General features: G+C 39.7%; 2 protein-coding genes across 2 annotated transcripts in view; one reads left to right on the forward strand and one right to left on the reverse strand.

The window, feature by feature from the left end:
* Positions 1-1,694, forward strand: part of glg1a (golgi glycoprotein 1a) — a gene marked incomplete at its 5' end in the record, with an annotated part of 41,640 nt that extends 39,946 nt beyond the window's left edge. The window contains 2 exons of the mRNA XM_080027873.1: positions 101-207; positions 554-1,694. Coding sequence (XP_079883999.1) covers positions 101-207; positions 554-721 — 275 coding nt within the window. The 3' untranslated portion in view covers positions 722-1,694. The remainder of the gene's footprint in view (positions 1-100; positions 208-553) is intronic.
* Positions 1,695-9,546: 7,852 nt separating this feature from the next.
* The window catches only part of LOC307251143 (fibulin-7), a gene marked incomplete at its 5' end in the record, with an annotated part of 13,158 nt that continues 7,704 nt past the window's right edge, over positions 9,547-15,000 (reverse strand). The window contains 3 exons of the mRNA XM_080028464.1: positions 9,547-10,538; positions 11,296-11,456; positions 13,354-13,489. Of these exons, the coding sequence (XP_079884590.1) occupies positions 10,339-10,538; positions 11,296-11,456; positions 13,354-13,489 (497 nt within the window). The 3' untranslated portion in view covers positions 9,547-10,338. The remainder of the gene's footprint in view (positions 10,539-11,295; positions 11,457-13,353; positions 13,490-15,000) is intronic.

A 15,000-nucleotide genomic window follows, 5' to 3' on the forward strand; every position in this document is an offset into this window, starting at 1 on the left:
ACGGACAGACAGACGGACAGACAGACGGACAGACGAACAGACAGACAGACAGACAGACAGACAGACAGACAGACAGATTAATATACTGTGTTGTGTTCAGAGATGTCCTGCCTGATGGAGGCTCTGCAGGATAAGCGCGTTCGTCTGCAGCCGGAATGTAAGAAGAGACTTCAGGACAGGATCGACATGTGGAGCTACGCAGCCAAGGTACTCACACACATACTCACTCACTCACTCACTCACTCACTCACTCACTCACTCACTCACTCACTCACTCACTCACTCACTCACTCACTCACTCACTCACTCACTCACTCACTCACTCACTCACTCACTCACTCACTCACTCACTCACTCACCCACCCACCCACTCACTCACTCACTCACCCACTCACACTTCCTCACCCACACACTCACTCACTCACACTTCCTCACCCTCACCCTCACCCTCACACACACACACACACACACTCACACACACACACACACACACACACACACACACACACACACACACACTTGCCTTAATGTACTTCCTTACCTCCCCTGTCAGGTGGCGCCCGCTGAAGGCTTCTCGGACCTGGCTATGCAGGTGATGACCTCTCCCTCTAAGAACTACATCTTAGCCGTATCCTGCGCTGGTGTAGCTGTACTCTTCCTCATGGGTTTACTGTGCGGTAGATTCACCAAGCACGTCAAACAGGAGCTGAAAGACAGGTAGAGACAGACAGACAGGTAGAGAGAGACAGACAGACAGACAGATGACCCACTCCAGAAGGGTTTAAGGACGCAAAGAAAAAACACCACGAAAGAAAGAAGAAAAATGTACAACCCCAATTCTACCCAATACCGAACTCTTTCCACTCAAAACACTCCTCAAAGCTTACCCTGCGTTCCAAATCACATACTTGTTCTTTGTACTATACTACATACTTATATAGTACACTGGTTGCCATACTAAAAAGAAATTGCATTGGATGTATTGGGGCTCCTGGGTTTTTTTTTTTTTTTTTTTTTGGCATACTGTATTTCACATGGAACATCCTAAATCGTTTTCTCGCATACTACATAGTATGGAAGTGATGGGATTGGAACGCAGGGTTTACTGTTACTGGAATGACATTACCCACAATCCCGAGAGGCAAATGTGGGCTTGATCGGTGACTTACCCACTCCTGCAGATGCAGTATTACTCCGATATTTTTTCCGAACCCCAAAACCGATTTGATGGCTGTGTTTGAAAAGCCCTACTCGGACTAAAAGCCCTACTAAGGTCCTACTCATACTAAAAGCCCTACTAAGGTCCTACTCATACTAAAAGCCATACTAACGTCCTACTCATACTCATTTTGATATCAATTTGAGTATGTGACGGTTATGTTTGCGAGTTTGTATAGGCGAGAAATGCCCGGATGAGTACTTACTTCCTGGAAGATTTTGTGTATGGATCGATAGGTTACATTTCCTACTCAACCGCCCCACAATGCATTGCGTCTTTTCAAACGTTTAAAAAAAAAAAATCTTTATTGCTTCTGTATTCTTCAGTGTAAAACGGTCCGACGAACCTTGCATACACAATGGATGGTTAAGTAGACAGTATGTAGTATATACATGTTGAGTATGTAGGAGGGAGGACGTTAGTAGGGCTTTTAGTATGTAGTATGTACATGTTGAGTATGTAGGAGGGAGGACGTTAGTAGGGCTTTTACAACACAGCCAATATGTTGTTGGGTAAGAGGGAGGGGGGTTTGGGGGGGGTTAGGGTCGGACTTGTAAGGGTCTAGAGGTCAACCGAAGCGAATTATATCATATAATATCTGTAAATGTGTAGAAATTGGGATGGGATATGCTCATGTATAGAGCGCTTTGATGACTCCAGTGTTTTATTGATTACTCTGTGTGAACTGTAGAAAGGAAAACGTTAGAAGAAGTCAACATTTTCAAGGCAATTGTGCGAACTAGAATACATTTTTTAGTTTATAGGCTAAAACTAAAACTCTTAAAGGTGCAGTGTGTAATGTGACATCATCAAGAAAGTTCTACAAAGTTCTAGAATGCAACGCTCCCTGGGTAACCCCAACCCTTTAGAATAATAACAGAAGCTACGGTGGCCTTCAAGGACAAGAACAATTCTAAATTTTAAACAATGCACCTGATGACATTCCAACTATGACACTTTCAAGATGGTGGCACTAGGCCTTGGTCCAAAATATGCAGAAATATGGACATATATGAGACCCTTTCTAAGGGAAAAAAATAATAATTCCAAAAAAAAATTCAGCTATTAAGCACTAAATTAAATGTACTTATGGATATTATAATTACGTTCTACAAAATCTGCTAGGAAATAAAACCCAAAATTCTACACACTGTAGGTTTAAGTTAGAAGGAAAACTGGCTATATTTGAGCCAACTCATTATCTTTATGTTGAGATAATGTTACGTCACGTTTTGTGTTCTACAAACTAAGAATTCCAAAAAGTTAAAGTTGTGCCGACTTGTTATTTTTTGGTTCAGACAGTTTTAACACTGTTCAATGTTTGAATCAACATCTTGATCGACTTGGTTTTGTTTGTTTTATCTGTATGACAGAGTATTACGTAGCACACCTTGTTCATTCTTAGTATTTAATACTCAAAATTAGTTTTTAAACATATGAATGATAAGTTATCTCAACAAAATATGATTGGTTGGCTGAATTAAAGGCAGTGTAACTTTTAAACTAAAAAAAAAAATTGTGAAAAAAAAAAAAAAAAATGCCTTGATAATTTGAGATTTTCTAACTTTTTCCTATTTACAGTGTGTGTGCGATTGAGTGTGTGAGAGAGAGAGAGTGTGTGTGTGTGTGTGTGTGTGTGAGAGAGAGAGAGAGAGAGAGAGAGAGTGTGTGTGTGTGTGTGTTTAAGAGAGAGAGAGTGTGTGTGTGTGTGTGTGAGAAAGAGAGTGTGTGTGTGTGTGTGTGCAATGAAAACTGTCTTTCTACCACCATATGTTGTCGTCCTGCTTAAGGCTGTGTTGTTTTTGAGGGTTCGTTTGGCTCTGGATATATCTATTTCTACTTTTTATTTTATTTTCATTTCTTTTTGCTGATGTGTGTGTGTGTGTGTGTTAGATTTAATCGCCATGGGACTGCGAGGCGGGCGGTGCCTACCAACGAGCTAGCCTACCACTTAGCCACAGATAAGATAGATACGACGAACAAAACATTGTTACACCAGAAAAGCTTGATTTTATCACTTTATCCATTACTGATAAAACAAACCTGGCAACCTCAGCTCACTCATGCATTATTATTATTATTATTTTTTTTTTAAATAGTTCCTGCGTTCCAAATATCATACTCTTTTGTTTACTATTCTACATACTACAGCTGATCATAAGTAGTATGTAGTTAGGATGCAGTATGCTACAAATGGGACGTTCTACTTACTGTATTTATTTCATCCTAACATGGCTCCTTGATCTTGCCTCTTGCTTATAAATCCGTCTCATCGCTGGTTGTTTTCACTGGGAGGCTCAGTCCATGTGATGTAACTTCTGCTGCAGTGGATTGTGGGTCAGAATCGCCCAAAAAAGCTGCTGGTTTCAACACAAAAAAATCACCACCGGATGTAGTAGGGCATCTGGGTATTTTTCAGCATGCTGCATCTTATAATACATTTTCATTTCATAATATTAAAGCAATAGTGCGTAACTTTTTTTAAATTTTTTATAGATGAATGTCGGTTACATTCAAGCCATCACCAAACGAGTTGACACAAAGTTGTTTAAGCCCATCAGCTCCATAAAAATTCACCGACAGTGTTGTTGTAATTATATCAGAATTCCTCATGGGGGCGACAGAAGTTACGCACTATAGCTTGTAGTAAAATTCCGGGACATATATCACATATTGCATTTATTTCTGTTACATACTGTTTAATACAAAATGGAGTGAATATGTATTCAATTTATGATGATATGGAACTCTGCAAATTGATTGGACGTCATAGCGGTTATGTATACGCCCATTTTTACAACAGGAACCAATCATATCGCTGGATTTAAGCCACCCGTCTCATAATACATAATGCGTAGTTGCATAATTCATTGTTACATTATTTTTTGCTGGTTGGTACGGGAAAACAAATGCAGGAAAAATAAAAACAAAACAAAAAAAAAACGCAAAATACAGAAGTGAAGATATTCTAGGTTACTAGAGAGATGTGAACTTGATACTGGATCAAATCATTGCACATTTTCCGTTTTTTTTTTTTTTTTTTTTTACATATCTATAAATATATATATATTGTTTGTTGTCATAGCCTTATTTATTTGTTTACTAATGGTCAATTTTTTTTTTCAATATTTTTTTTTTTTCATGTTTTTTTTTCATGTTTTTTCTATGATTTTGAATGTTCTCCAGTTGCCTTTTTATATCAAACAAGCGAGCAGGGAGGATGGATTGATAGTGGTGAAAGTTTGGCATCAACCTGAGATTTTGTATTTTTTTCCGACAGGGCAGTGAACGCCTCTTGGGGTTTCTTTTTTAAAGTGGTTTCGATTTCATAGCGGCACCCTAAACATTTCAGGAGAATCCAAAAGTTTTCACGTTTATCCGAGATGAGAATGAATGTGTTTGTGTTAGGCTGCGTTTTGCCAACACCTAAATAAATAAATAAATGCTCCCCTACCGAAAAATACTTCCACACTGTATCTTTTTTTCTAGAGGTAAATGAAAAAAAAATATTTAAAATGTTGACTCCATAGAAATGATCAGATCAAATTACATTAAAAAATTATTTGCAGGTTGATGCCGAGGTTTTTTTTTTTTTTTTTTTTTTGTGATTTGAAATGTTGCGAGAGCTTTTTGGTCTTGGAAAAATAAAGTGTCGTTTGGAATTGATCGGTGAATGCACATGTAGAAATGGATATGTTAGGATAACTTAAAACATTTGATGCAACTGTGTGTACTAGGTTCTTAAAGCTGGGGTGGAGGATTTGGGGAGAAAATGGCAGTTGGTGACGGCAGATAAGAGATACGAATCCAAATACCTCAACCGCTCCACTTGTTCTCTTTGGTCCCTCCCCTATGGTCCCTCCCTGACACGCTCTACACCAACAAAGTCGTGCCAAAGTGAATGGACAGTCCCAACAGCCAATAAGAATTGTAGTTTTAGCCTCAACTAAAAAATCTAGTAAAGACTTGATTTGATTTGTAAAAGAAAACAGAAAATAATGATTCTGAATACTTTGAAAATTTGAGTTTTCCTAACATATTCATTTTAACAGTGTGGGTGTCCCCTGCCCGACCGTGTGTGTGTGTGTGTACATGTGTACTATATACTGATCCAAGTGGCGCATACTGTAAACTAAAGCGTGCCGTGCTTTTTTCTAACTGTTGACGCTTGCTGTGGTGAGTGATGCCTTCGCTGCCGGCTTGTAAATCAGACGTTCCGATTCCATACACGGCCTTTATTTTTTATTTTACGTTTTTTTTTTCGTGTTTTTTTTTTTTTTTTTTTTTTTTTCTACCATCTGACGTCTAGTCATATCAAAGCGTGCCTACTCACCGTCCCACCCACTGTACAGAACATCCCAGAATTCGTTTGCAGCACCCTGCAGAAAAGTGTGTGTGTGTGTGTGTGTGTGTGTGTGTGTGTGTGTGTGTGTGTGTGTGTGTGTGTGTGTGTGTGTGTGTGTGTGTGTGTGTGTGTGTGTGTGTGTGTGTGTGTGTGTGTGTGTGTACTTGTACGAGCGTATTTGTGAGGAACAGTTTTACTTTTGAGGAAATTTTTTGGAAAGTAATGACATTTTGTCCGGTTCTCACTTTGGGACAGGCCTTTAAAGGGCTGTTTGAGGGTTAACACTAGGTTTTAAGGACAGGCCTTTAAAGGGCTGTTTGAGGGTTAACACTAGGTTTTAAGGACAGGCCTTTAAAGGGCTGTTTGAGGGTTAACACTAGGTTTTAAGGTTCAGGTATGAATTAGGTTTATGTTAGGGTTAGTGTACGGGTTGGGGTTAGGCATTTAGTTTTGATGGTTAGGGTTAGCATTATGTCAACGAGTGTCCTCACAAAGATATTAGTACAAGAGTGTGTGTGTGTGTGTGTGTGTGTGTGTGTGTGTCACAGATTGTGTGTGTCTGCAGGATGCTCAGTTCTTCGCTGATTTACTAGAACAATTTTGATTTTAAGTTTGTGAAAAATATCTTTTTGTGAACAATGTTGGAGGTTTCTGATCATCTGATTTTCTTTATTTTTATTTTTTATTTTTTTCCTCCTGTCCACTTTTCTTTTTTGTTTTATTTCCTTGTCGCTCTGTACAGATGAAAATTGGACAGTTTGTTAATAATAATAAAGTCTGCAAGGTTTCTATCCCGTTGTCCGCTCTGTTTATTTCTTATTATACGTTGAGTTAAGAGTCCCATTGAAATAGGTTTTCTTTTCTTTTTTTAAAGATCATTTTTTGGCATTTTCAAGCTTTATTAGACAGTACAGAGTTGAAATGGAGAGACAGACAGAGAGAGACAGAGAGAGAGAGAGAGGGGGGGGATGACCTGCAGTAAAGGTCCACGGGTCAGATTTGAACCCGCGACCACTGCAACGAAGTTCCGGAGCCAATATGGTACACGCTCTATCCACTACACCACCGGAGCGCCCCAACATTATCTTTTCTAATGTCTGTTCTTTACTTGATGTATTTTAATCTTGATGTATTTCATGCCCCCTGTAAAGCACTTTGAATGGCCTTGTGTCTGAATTGTGCTATAGAAATAAACTTGCCTTGCCTTATGAACACAACTCATTAAAGGTGCATTGTGTAGAATCTAGGCCTTTTTCAGAACAGACTTAGTAGAAATGGCATATGATATTCATAAGTATGTTTTAATTAGTGTATAACATAATAGTTTTTTCATGCCCTTTTAGAATGAGCCTTTTATATCTACATAGGAGCGGGGCGCTGAGGCCGCCATGTTGCACCGCCATGTTTCTACAGTAGCACAGAACAGACAAACTTAACGGCCTTACACGTTTTTATATATAGTGGGCGTCCTGGGGAAATGCACCTGTTGGAAGACCAAGAAGAAGAAGAAGTACTATAGAATAAATAACTAAATACATCTTCACCTCATCACTTGATATTGTGGAAAGACTTGAGGCAGTGGTGGATGATGCCATCTTTAGTAACTATAGCTTCTTGTTCTTGAAGGCCACCGTAGCTTCTGTAAATTCTCCCACAAAAGGAGGGGTTAGCAAGGGAGCGTTGACATCTACAATCTCACCACTAGATGCCATTACATACTCCAATATTACACACTGAATCTTTAAAACCACTGTCAGTCTGATTTATAAAACACTTAACTCATTTTGTTTTTGTTTACAGTGAAAACTTGGGCATACGCAGTAAAACAAAATATGTAGGACAATTAAAATCCAATTGTTGTGGTCTCATCCTTGTCTAAATTTAAAAAATAAAAACTATACCCCGACTACCCTTATCCCCCTGACACGGCTAAATGTTTTAATTTGAATTAATTAAAGGGCGAGTTTGTGATTTTTTTTATTGAATTCTGTTGAACTACACATTACACAGAGCAGTTAGCATCACAGTCTATTGTTCCAGATTGTTTTTATATGGACTATTCCTTTAGTCTGTCCGTCTTGACTGTATATTTACAGTCAGGGGCGTAGCACAAAATGAATTGAATATTGTCTTGATATTATGTATTGTTCTCAACCTCAGTGTCAATCTAGATATAACTATGGTTGCGTTCCGAATCGCATACTCTTTTTTTTTCTATTCTACATTCTACATCCGACGATAAAAAGAATCTAGTTAGGATGCAGTAGGCATACTATTGGGACATACTTTTACCCTTTTATTTCATCATAATAAACATTGCGTCACTTCGCGTGCGCACTGGATTGTGGGTCAGAATTGCCCAAATAGGATGCACTTTTCAACACTAACAATCTTGGCCGCATGAAGTAGGACATCCGGGTACTTCTAACCATCCTAAATCTGGCCACAAGAATCGGGACATCCTAAATCTTCTTTCAACATACTATATAGTAGAAAGTATGCGATTCGGAACGCAACCTATGTTATCCACACAGTAAAAACAGGGTTTAGTTCTGTGGGCAGTTATGATGCCTTTTTATTATTAGGAATTTCTATACATATTTATCCATATATTTTCACACCGATGTGAATATTGTAAGTTCCCAGAGTTGGTACACACACACACACACACACACATACACACACACACACACACGCACACACACACGTGAGAGTGTGTGGGCTTTATGTCTAGCTACACTTTGTGTGTTTAGTGTCTTGTACCTGAGTGAGAGAATGTGTCTGCAGACATACAGGGTAAACGTATAGAAGTGTGTATGTATGTATGTCTGTATTTCTGCTTGTGTGTGTGTGTGTGTGTATATTTATTTTTGTCTGTGTGTGTTTCTGCCTAAGTCTGCCTGTGTGTGTCTGTCTTTGTGTGTCTTTGTGTTTGTATGTGTGTGTGTGTGTGTGTGCATGTGTATCTGCCTGTGTCTACCTGTGTGTATCTGTGTCTGTCTGGCTGTGTGTTTCTTTGCCTGTCTGTGTTTGTGTGTGTGTGTGTGTGTGTGTCTGTCTGTCTATCTGTCTGTCTGTGTGTTTCTTTGCCTGTGTGTGTGTGTGTGTGTGTGTGTGTGTGTCTGCATATCTGTCTGTCTGTGTGTCTGCATGTCTGTCTGTCTGTCTGTGTGTGTGTCTGTGTGTGTGTGTGGGCTTCAGGGTCGTCTGACAGATCCATGTTAAATTCTTCAGTCTGACACAGTCAAAACATAGATAGATAGATAGATAGATAGATAGCTTTATTGTCATATGCACCGTTACAGCACAATGAAATTTGCCTTTTCAGTACACACCTCTCCAAGAAACATACAAGACAGTGACAATAACATGGGTGGACAGGAGATAGTGTAAAACATGTCGAACTGGCAGCTTCACACACAACACAACGACAGTCTACCACTCAATATGGTTTAGTTTGGTTTTATTTCAGTTAAAAAAACATTTAAAACACAGTAATAAACATGAAAAATACTCAAGGTGATAGGGATATTTGTTTTGAAAAGACAGTAAAAAACGATACTTTAAAGGAATACTTCACCCATACGGAACCGGCGTTCTATCATTATAAAATCATTATTTTAATATAATGAATGAGGTTTTTCTTCCCTCAGTCTTCCCTTGGCCCAGCTGTCCTGTTAATCCTAACCATATATGTTATGTGTGATGTCACGCATGGTAAAATGTAGGGTTAGACAGTGAGACCATAAAACACTCTTTCTGCCTTTTCTCAGGCTAGGATGAACCGATTTCTAAAATGTTTGTTCGAGGTCAAGCAAAGGCTATATAACTATTTACACAAGACATAGTTTTACAAAAAAAAAATCAACAGATACAGAAAGTCCAAAAAACTAAAAACTTAACAAAATCAAAAATACTCAGTGGTTTGACACCCCTCCCACCCCATACATCCGTAAATTAACCCCCCGCTCGTAATGCACACCATGTTCAAATTCAATATTATTTCCCCCAACTGGCTTATCATTCAAAAAAACAAATGCATACCTATCACATCTTGGTTTTCGGATGGAGCACCGTGGTGAAACTAGTTTTTGTTAAATTATACTTATACAAACTAATTTTTGACATTATCTAGATTTTTTTTTAATTTTTTTTTGTTTAACCTTCATTTCTACAGGTAAATCCCATTGAGACCGAAGACTCTTTTTCAAGGGAGACTTGTTCCCATTTACACGTTACCATTCACACACACATTCATACACCGATAGCAGACTAACTATCGACATTCACACGAGGCAAGGTGGGTGAAGTGTCTTGCCCAAGGACACAACAACTATGACACAGGTGGCAGGGCGGGGATTGAACCTCCAACCCTTTGATCATCGGCCGACCCGCTCTACCAACTGAGCCACAGTCCCCAAAGTTCTAGCCATATGTTGTAAAAAATGTATAAAAGATTTTGTTTGCCTTATCCAACATCTAGATTTTTTGTTTTTTTTCAAGAGGTGCAAATGTAGCCTACACATGCAAAAAATGACATCAATTGTTAAAAAAAGAGAAATTCCCCAAAATTTAAAAACCTCGTAAAACTGAAACACATATGGAGAAACGAAGAGTTTTAATGTCAGTAATCAACTGGCAAAGTTTCATAATGATATCTATAGGTTGAAAACGTATTGTCCTATTCACCTGCAGTGTCTCAACTTAGTACACACACAAAAAAATAGAACATTTTTTTTTCAAAATGTTTTAAAAAATTAAAAAGCTCCTAAAACTAAAACAGATAAGGAGAGACGAAGAGAGTGACCTTAGTGAGATATCTTCCTAGCAGTGAGTTGCGTTCTAGTTCACTCATCTCCACCTCTGCCTCCAGCGTGGCCGGTCCCTGTACGGGGGTCACGAGCAGCAGAGTGCCCGTCTGTCTGCCTGATCTCTGCACGCTGAAGTGACCTCTCCCCCTTCCCCCCGCCAGACCTGGACGGTGGGTAGAAAAGACAGAGTTAAGTCATGATTGTTATCATCATTATTTACAACATATTAATTTCCAAACATTTTTTTTTTTTTTCTACTTTTTTTATTGAGTTTTATTTGTTAATACAATCAGTACAGCTCTGGAAAAAATTAACAGACCAGTCTGGATTTTTCTTCAATCTTCATCTCTGCATTACTTAATGGAAATGCTCTAAATGACAAAAAAATTATCGGAATTTGGTAGAAATGTTGTCAGTAGTTTATATTATAAAAGCAACATGTTCATTCTACTCAAACATATGCCTATAAATAGTAAAACGAGAGACACTGAACATTTGGAGTGGACTCTTAATTTTTTTCAGAGCTGTATACTTGCCTTAGGTGCCCAACATTTTTACAGAACAGATTTTGGATATATCCTTTTTTTCTTTTTAAGAAATCAAAAAATACTATGTACAGGTCTTAAAAATTTGCAATTTCACCTCATATCAGAAAATACATAAATTAACAAATTGAATCTCAGTGTGTCTCCGAGGACAAGGGCAGAGAGAGTGTCTGTCTGTCCGTCCGCCTGCCTGTCTGTCTTTCCGTCCGTCCGTGTGTGTGTGTGAGACTTTATGTCTCTGTCTCTGTCTGTCTATGTGTGTGTGTGTGTGTCTTTCTCTCTCTCTCTCTCTCTCTCTCTCTCTGTCTGTCCATCTGTCCGTCCGTCTGTGTCTGTCTGTCCGTGTGTGTGTGTGTACAACATAAATTAACAAACCGAATCTCAGCGTGTCTCCTAGCACGCGGGCGGCGGACACCCTGAAGAGGACGCGCGGCGCGGTCATGTTGGACACGACAGAGAGATGGTGGAAGGAGATGGAGGACGGAGCCTGAGAACAAGGTCTGTCCCCAAACATACAGGGGTTCCTCTCACACCGCCTGGGAGGGGGGGGGGGGGGGGGAGACATAGGGGGTTAAAGGTACAGTGAGTAACTTTTTATTCACACAGCGCCTAGAAGGGGGGGAGAAAAAACACATGGGGGTTAAAGCTGTAGTGCGTAGTTGCATTACGGTCTGTCTCCAAACATACAGGGGTTCCTCTCACAACGCCTAGAGGGGGAAGAGAAACAACACATAGGGACATAGTTTAACTTTAAACAAAGGGGGGTAAAGGTACAGTGCGTAGGGTTAGGGTTAGGGAAGGAGATTGAGGACGGAGCCTGAGAACAAGGTCTGTCCCCAAACATACAAGGGTTCCTCTCACAACGCCTAGAGGGGGAAGAAACACATAAGACATACTTTAACCTTTAAAGCTGTAGTGTGTAACTTTTAACCTTACTCCCCAGTTAATGTTGATTACATTCAAGCCATCTTCAAACCAGTTGACACAAAGTTTATTACACAGGTTCCTCTCACAGCGCCTAGAGGAGGGAAACAAAAGGGGTTAAAGGTACAGTGAGTAACTTTTTCATATAACTTAATGAGAACAAGTGACCGGGGGGAGGAGGGGAGAGAAACAACACATAGGACATAGTTTAACTTTAAACAAAGGGAGGTAAAGGTACAGTGCGTAGGGTTAGGGTTAGGGAAGGAGATGGAGATGGAGGAGGGAGCCTGAGAACAAGGTCTGTCCCCAAACATACAGGGGTTCCTCTCACAGCGCCTAGAGGGGGAAAACAACAGGGTTAAAGGTATAGTGAGTAGCTTTTTGCGTGCATTCTATAGTACTTCTTCTTGGTCTTCCAACAGGTGCATTTCCCCAGGACGCCCACTATATATAAAAACATGTAAGGCTGTTAAGTTTGTCCGTTCTGTGCTGCTGTAGAAACATGGCGGGGCAACATGGCGGCCTCAGCGCCCCGCTCCTATGTAGATATAAAAGGCTCATTCTAAGGCCAGGCCATAAATCAAACTCTAATTAAAACATACAGATGAACATTATATTCCATTTCTACCAAGTCTGTTCTGACACACTGACTCTGAATTTGAAGATAACTTATCGCAGAGCCTGAAGACACAATGAAACAGCAAACAAAGCGATAAACAAAGAAAACCACGATCCTTCTCACCTCAAAATACCAACTCTAAATGACAGACGGCAATGGATAGACAATGAGTTCCACCTCCAACTCTCCCTCTTCCTGTCTCCACTCTATATTTAAATCATTAAGACCTCAGTCAGCCTTTGAAAAACACCCTCTTAAACCTAAGCATTGTTTCAAAACAGCCTCCCACAACTAGAGAAGGTTTTTCTGAACAACCCAGCAGTGTCTACTAGAACGTTTACTATTGTTTTGTGTTTTAATTTATTATATTATATTATATATAATTCTTGCTTTTATATGTCTTTATAATGTTCTGGATGTAATGTATTTTACTTATTTTACTGTACATCACTTTGGACTGCCTAGGCTGTTATAAATATACAGCTCCGGAAAAAATGAAGAGAACACTCCAAATGTTCAGTGTCTCTTGTTTTACTATTTATAGGCATATGTTTGAGTAGAATGAACATTTTGGTTTCATAATATAAACTACTGACAACATTTCTACCAAATTCACAATACATTTATTGTCATTTAGAGCATTTCCATTAAGTAATGTAGAGATGAAGATTGAAGAAAAATCCAGACTGGTCTCTTATTTTTTTCCCGGAGCTGTAAGGCAAGGCAAGTTTATTTCTATAGCACAATTCAGACACAAGGCCACTCAAAGTGCTTTACAGGGGCAAGATTAGAATACATAAAACACATTAGAAAACATTTAAAAGCGAATAACCCAGCAGATAAAGTTGACTTGACTTGGTTAGTATTGGAGAGAAGGAGGTGTGTCTTACATGGGTGATGTCTTTATGTACGTTGCGTTTCTCACTCGGGGACATGCGACGGTCACACACTGGAAGGCTCCATACGTGTTCACACACACCTGCTCAGAGCTGCAGTTATGCTTCCTGCTCTCACACTCATCTATGTCTGAGGACAGGAGGAAAGGGGAGGGAGTTACAAAGACATCTTGTTGTACGCACACACACGCCGCATGCAACACGCACGCACACACACACACACACACTCGGACGCAGACGCACACTCACTCACTCACTCACTCACTCGCTCGCACGCAGGCACACACACACACACACACACACACACACTCACACACACACACACACACACACACACTCACACACACACACACACACACACACACACACACACACACACACACACACACACACACACACACACACACACACACACACACACGTACACTCACATACACACACAGATGACATTAACCCAATAGACAGTAACAAACACGTCAAGTTGTATGTAAACATTCCCCACCCTTAAAGGTGCAGTCAGTGATTCTGGAGAACATTTGTTGTCAAAATCACGTTTTATCAAAATCAGTGAATATCTCCTCATGATCCACTACCTGTCTGTATATAAAAATATTTTAAGACACAGCCTAGGCTTTGTAAATGGGTATGTAAACAAAGTGTATGTAAACAAAGAGGGCCCACCGTAGCTAGCAAAATGCCAGTTTACAGAGCCTAGGCTGTGTATTAACACTGGATTTTTTTTCAGCACACAAAGCACTAACAGGTAGTGGATCATGAGGAGATATTCACTGATTTAGACAAAAAAGTGATTTTGACAACAAGCGTTCTCCAGAATCATAGAAGAGAGTTACAAAGACATCTCATTGCACACACAGACACACACTTGCACACACACACAGTGGCGAACTTAGCCATTTTGGGGCTCCAGGCGAACAGTCATTTGGGGGCCCTTGCATCTAATGTACCTTATATCGCGCACACTGAGATACTCCATACAAGGGATGAACAAAAGTCACTAGCTTTTTTTCATTTTGGATGAGACTACTCAGGTACGTGTCAGAGGCTTTCTTAGCTTGGATTGGTCTAAGAGGATCCCACATCACAGGGTCAAACTGAGCCATTAACTGAACCTGACCCATGACATGTCCATTGCCTAGTCCTAGTTCATTAAGTGTGTCAGAGGGGCCACGCAGAGGAAGCTTTCTCTCTGACAGGAAGTTGATGATTGCCACTAACCTGGATAAAATTCTAGAGACCAATATGACTTTGCTTTCAATTAAATGTGTTGTTTTATTTTTTAAATACACAGTGAATTAAAATAGCCTGTGTCAACATAGTCTAGGCCTATTTGAAATAAAATCTTCAAATATTAAAAAAAAAAAAGGTTATAACCCTGCCTTCTTTAAGCATGGATAGTAGTGACTAAGTGTGCAGGGGAGAGAGAAATATACACAGATAGAGGGAGGAAGAGATAGCTTTATTTAGCTTTTTTACTTAAATTGATCATTGATGGCTTTAGACTGACTCCTGCTGCCGCAAGCCTATCCAGCTGTAGTTCTGAACAGCTGTTACACACGGAGGTGAAAACGAAATTGAAACTTAACTATCGCCTGGCTGGGCTGACTTAAAGTGGAGCAGCCA

This window comes from Ammodytes marinus, assembly GCF_949987685.1.
Source record: "Ammodytes marinus genome assembly, chromosome: 5".
NCBI classification, from domain to species: domain Eukaryota; kingdom Metazoa; phylum Chordata; class Actinopteri; order Uranoscopiformes; family Ammodytidae; genus Ammodytes; species Ammodytes marinus.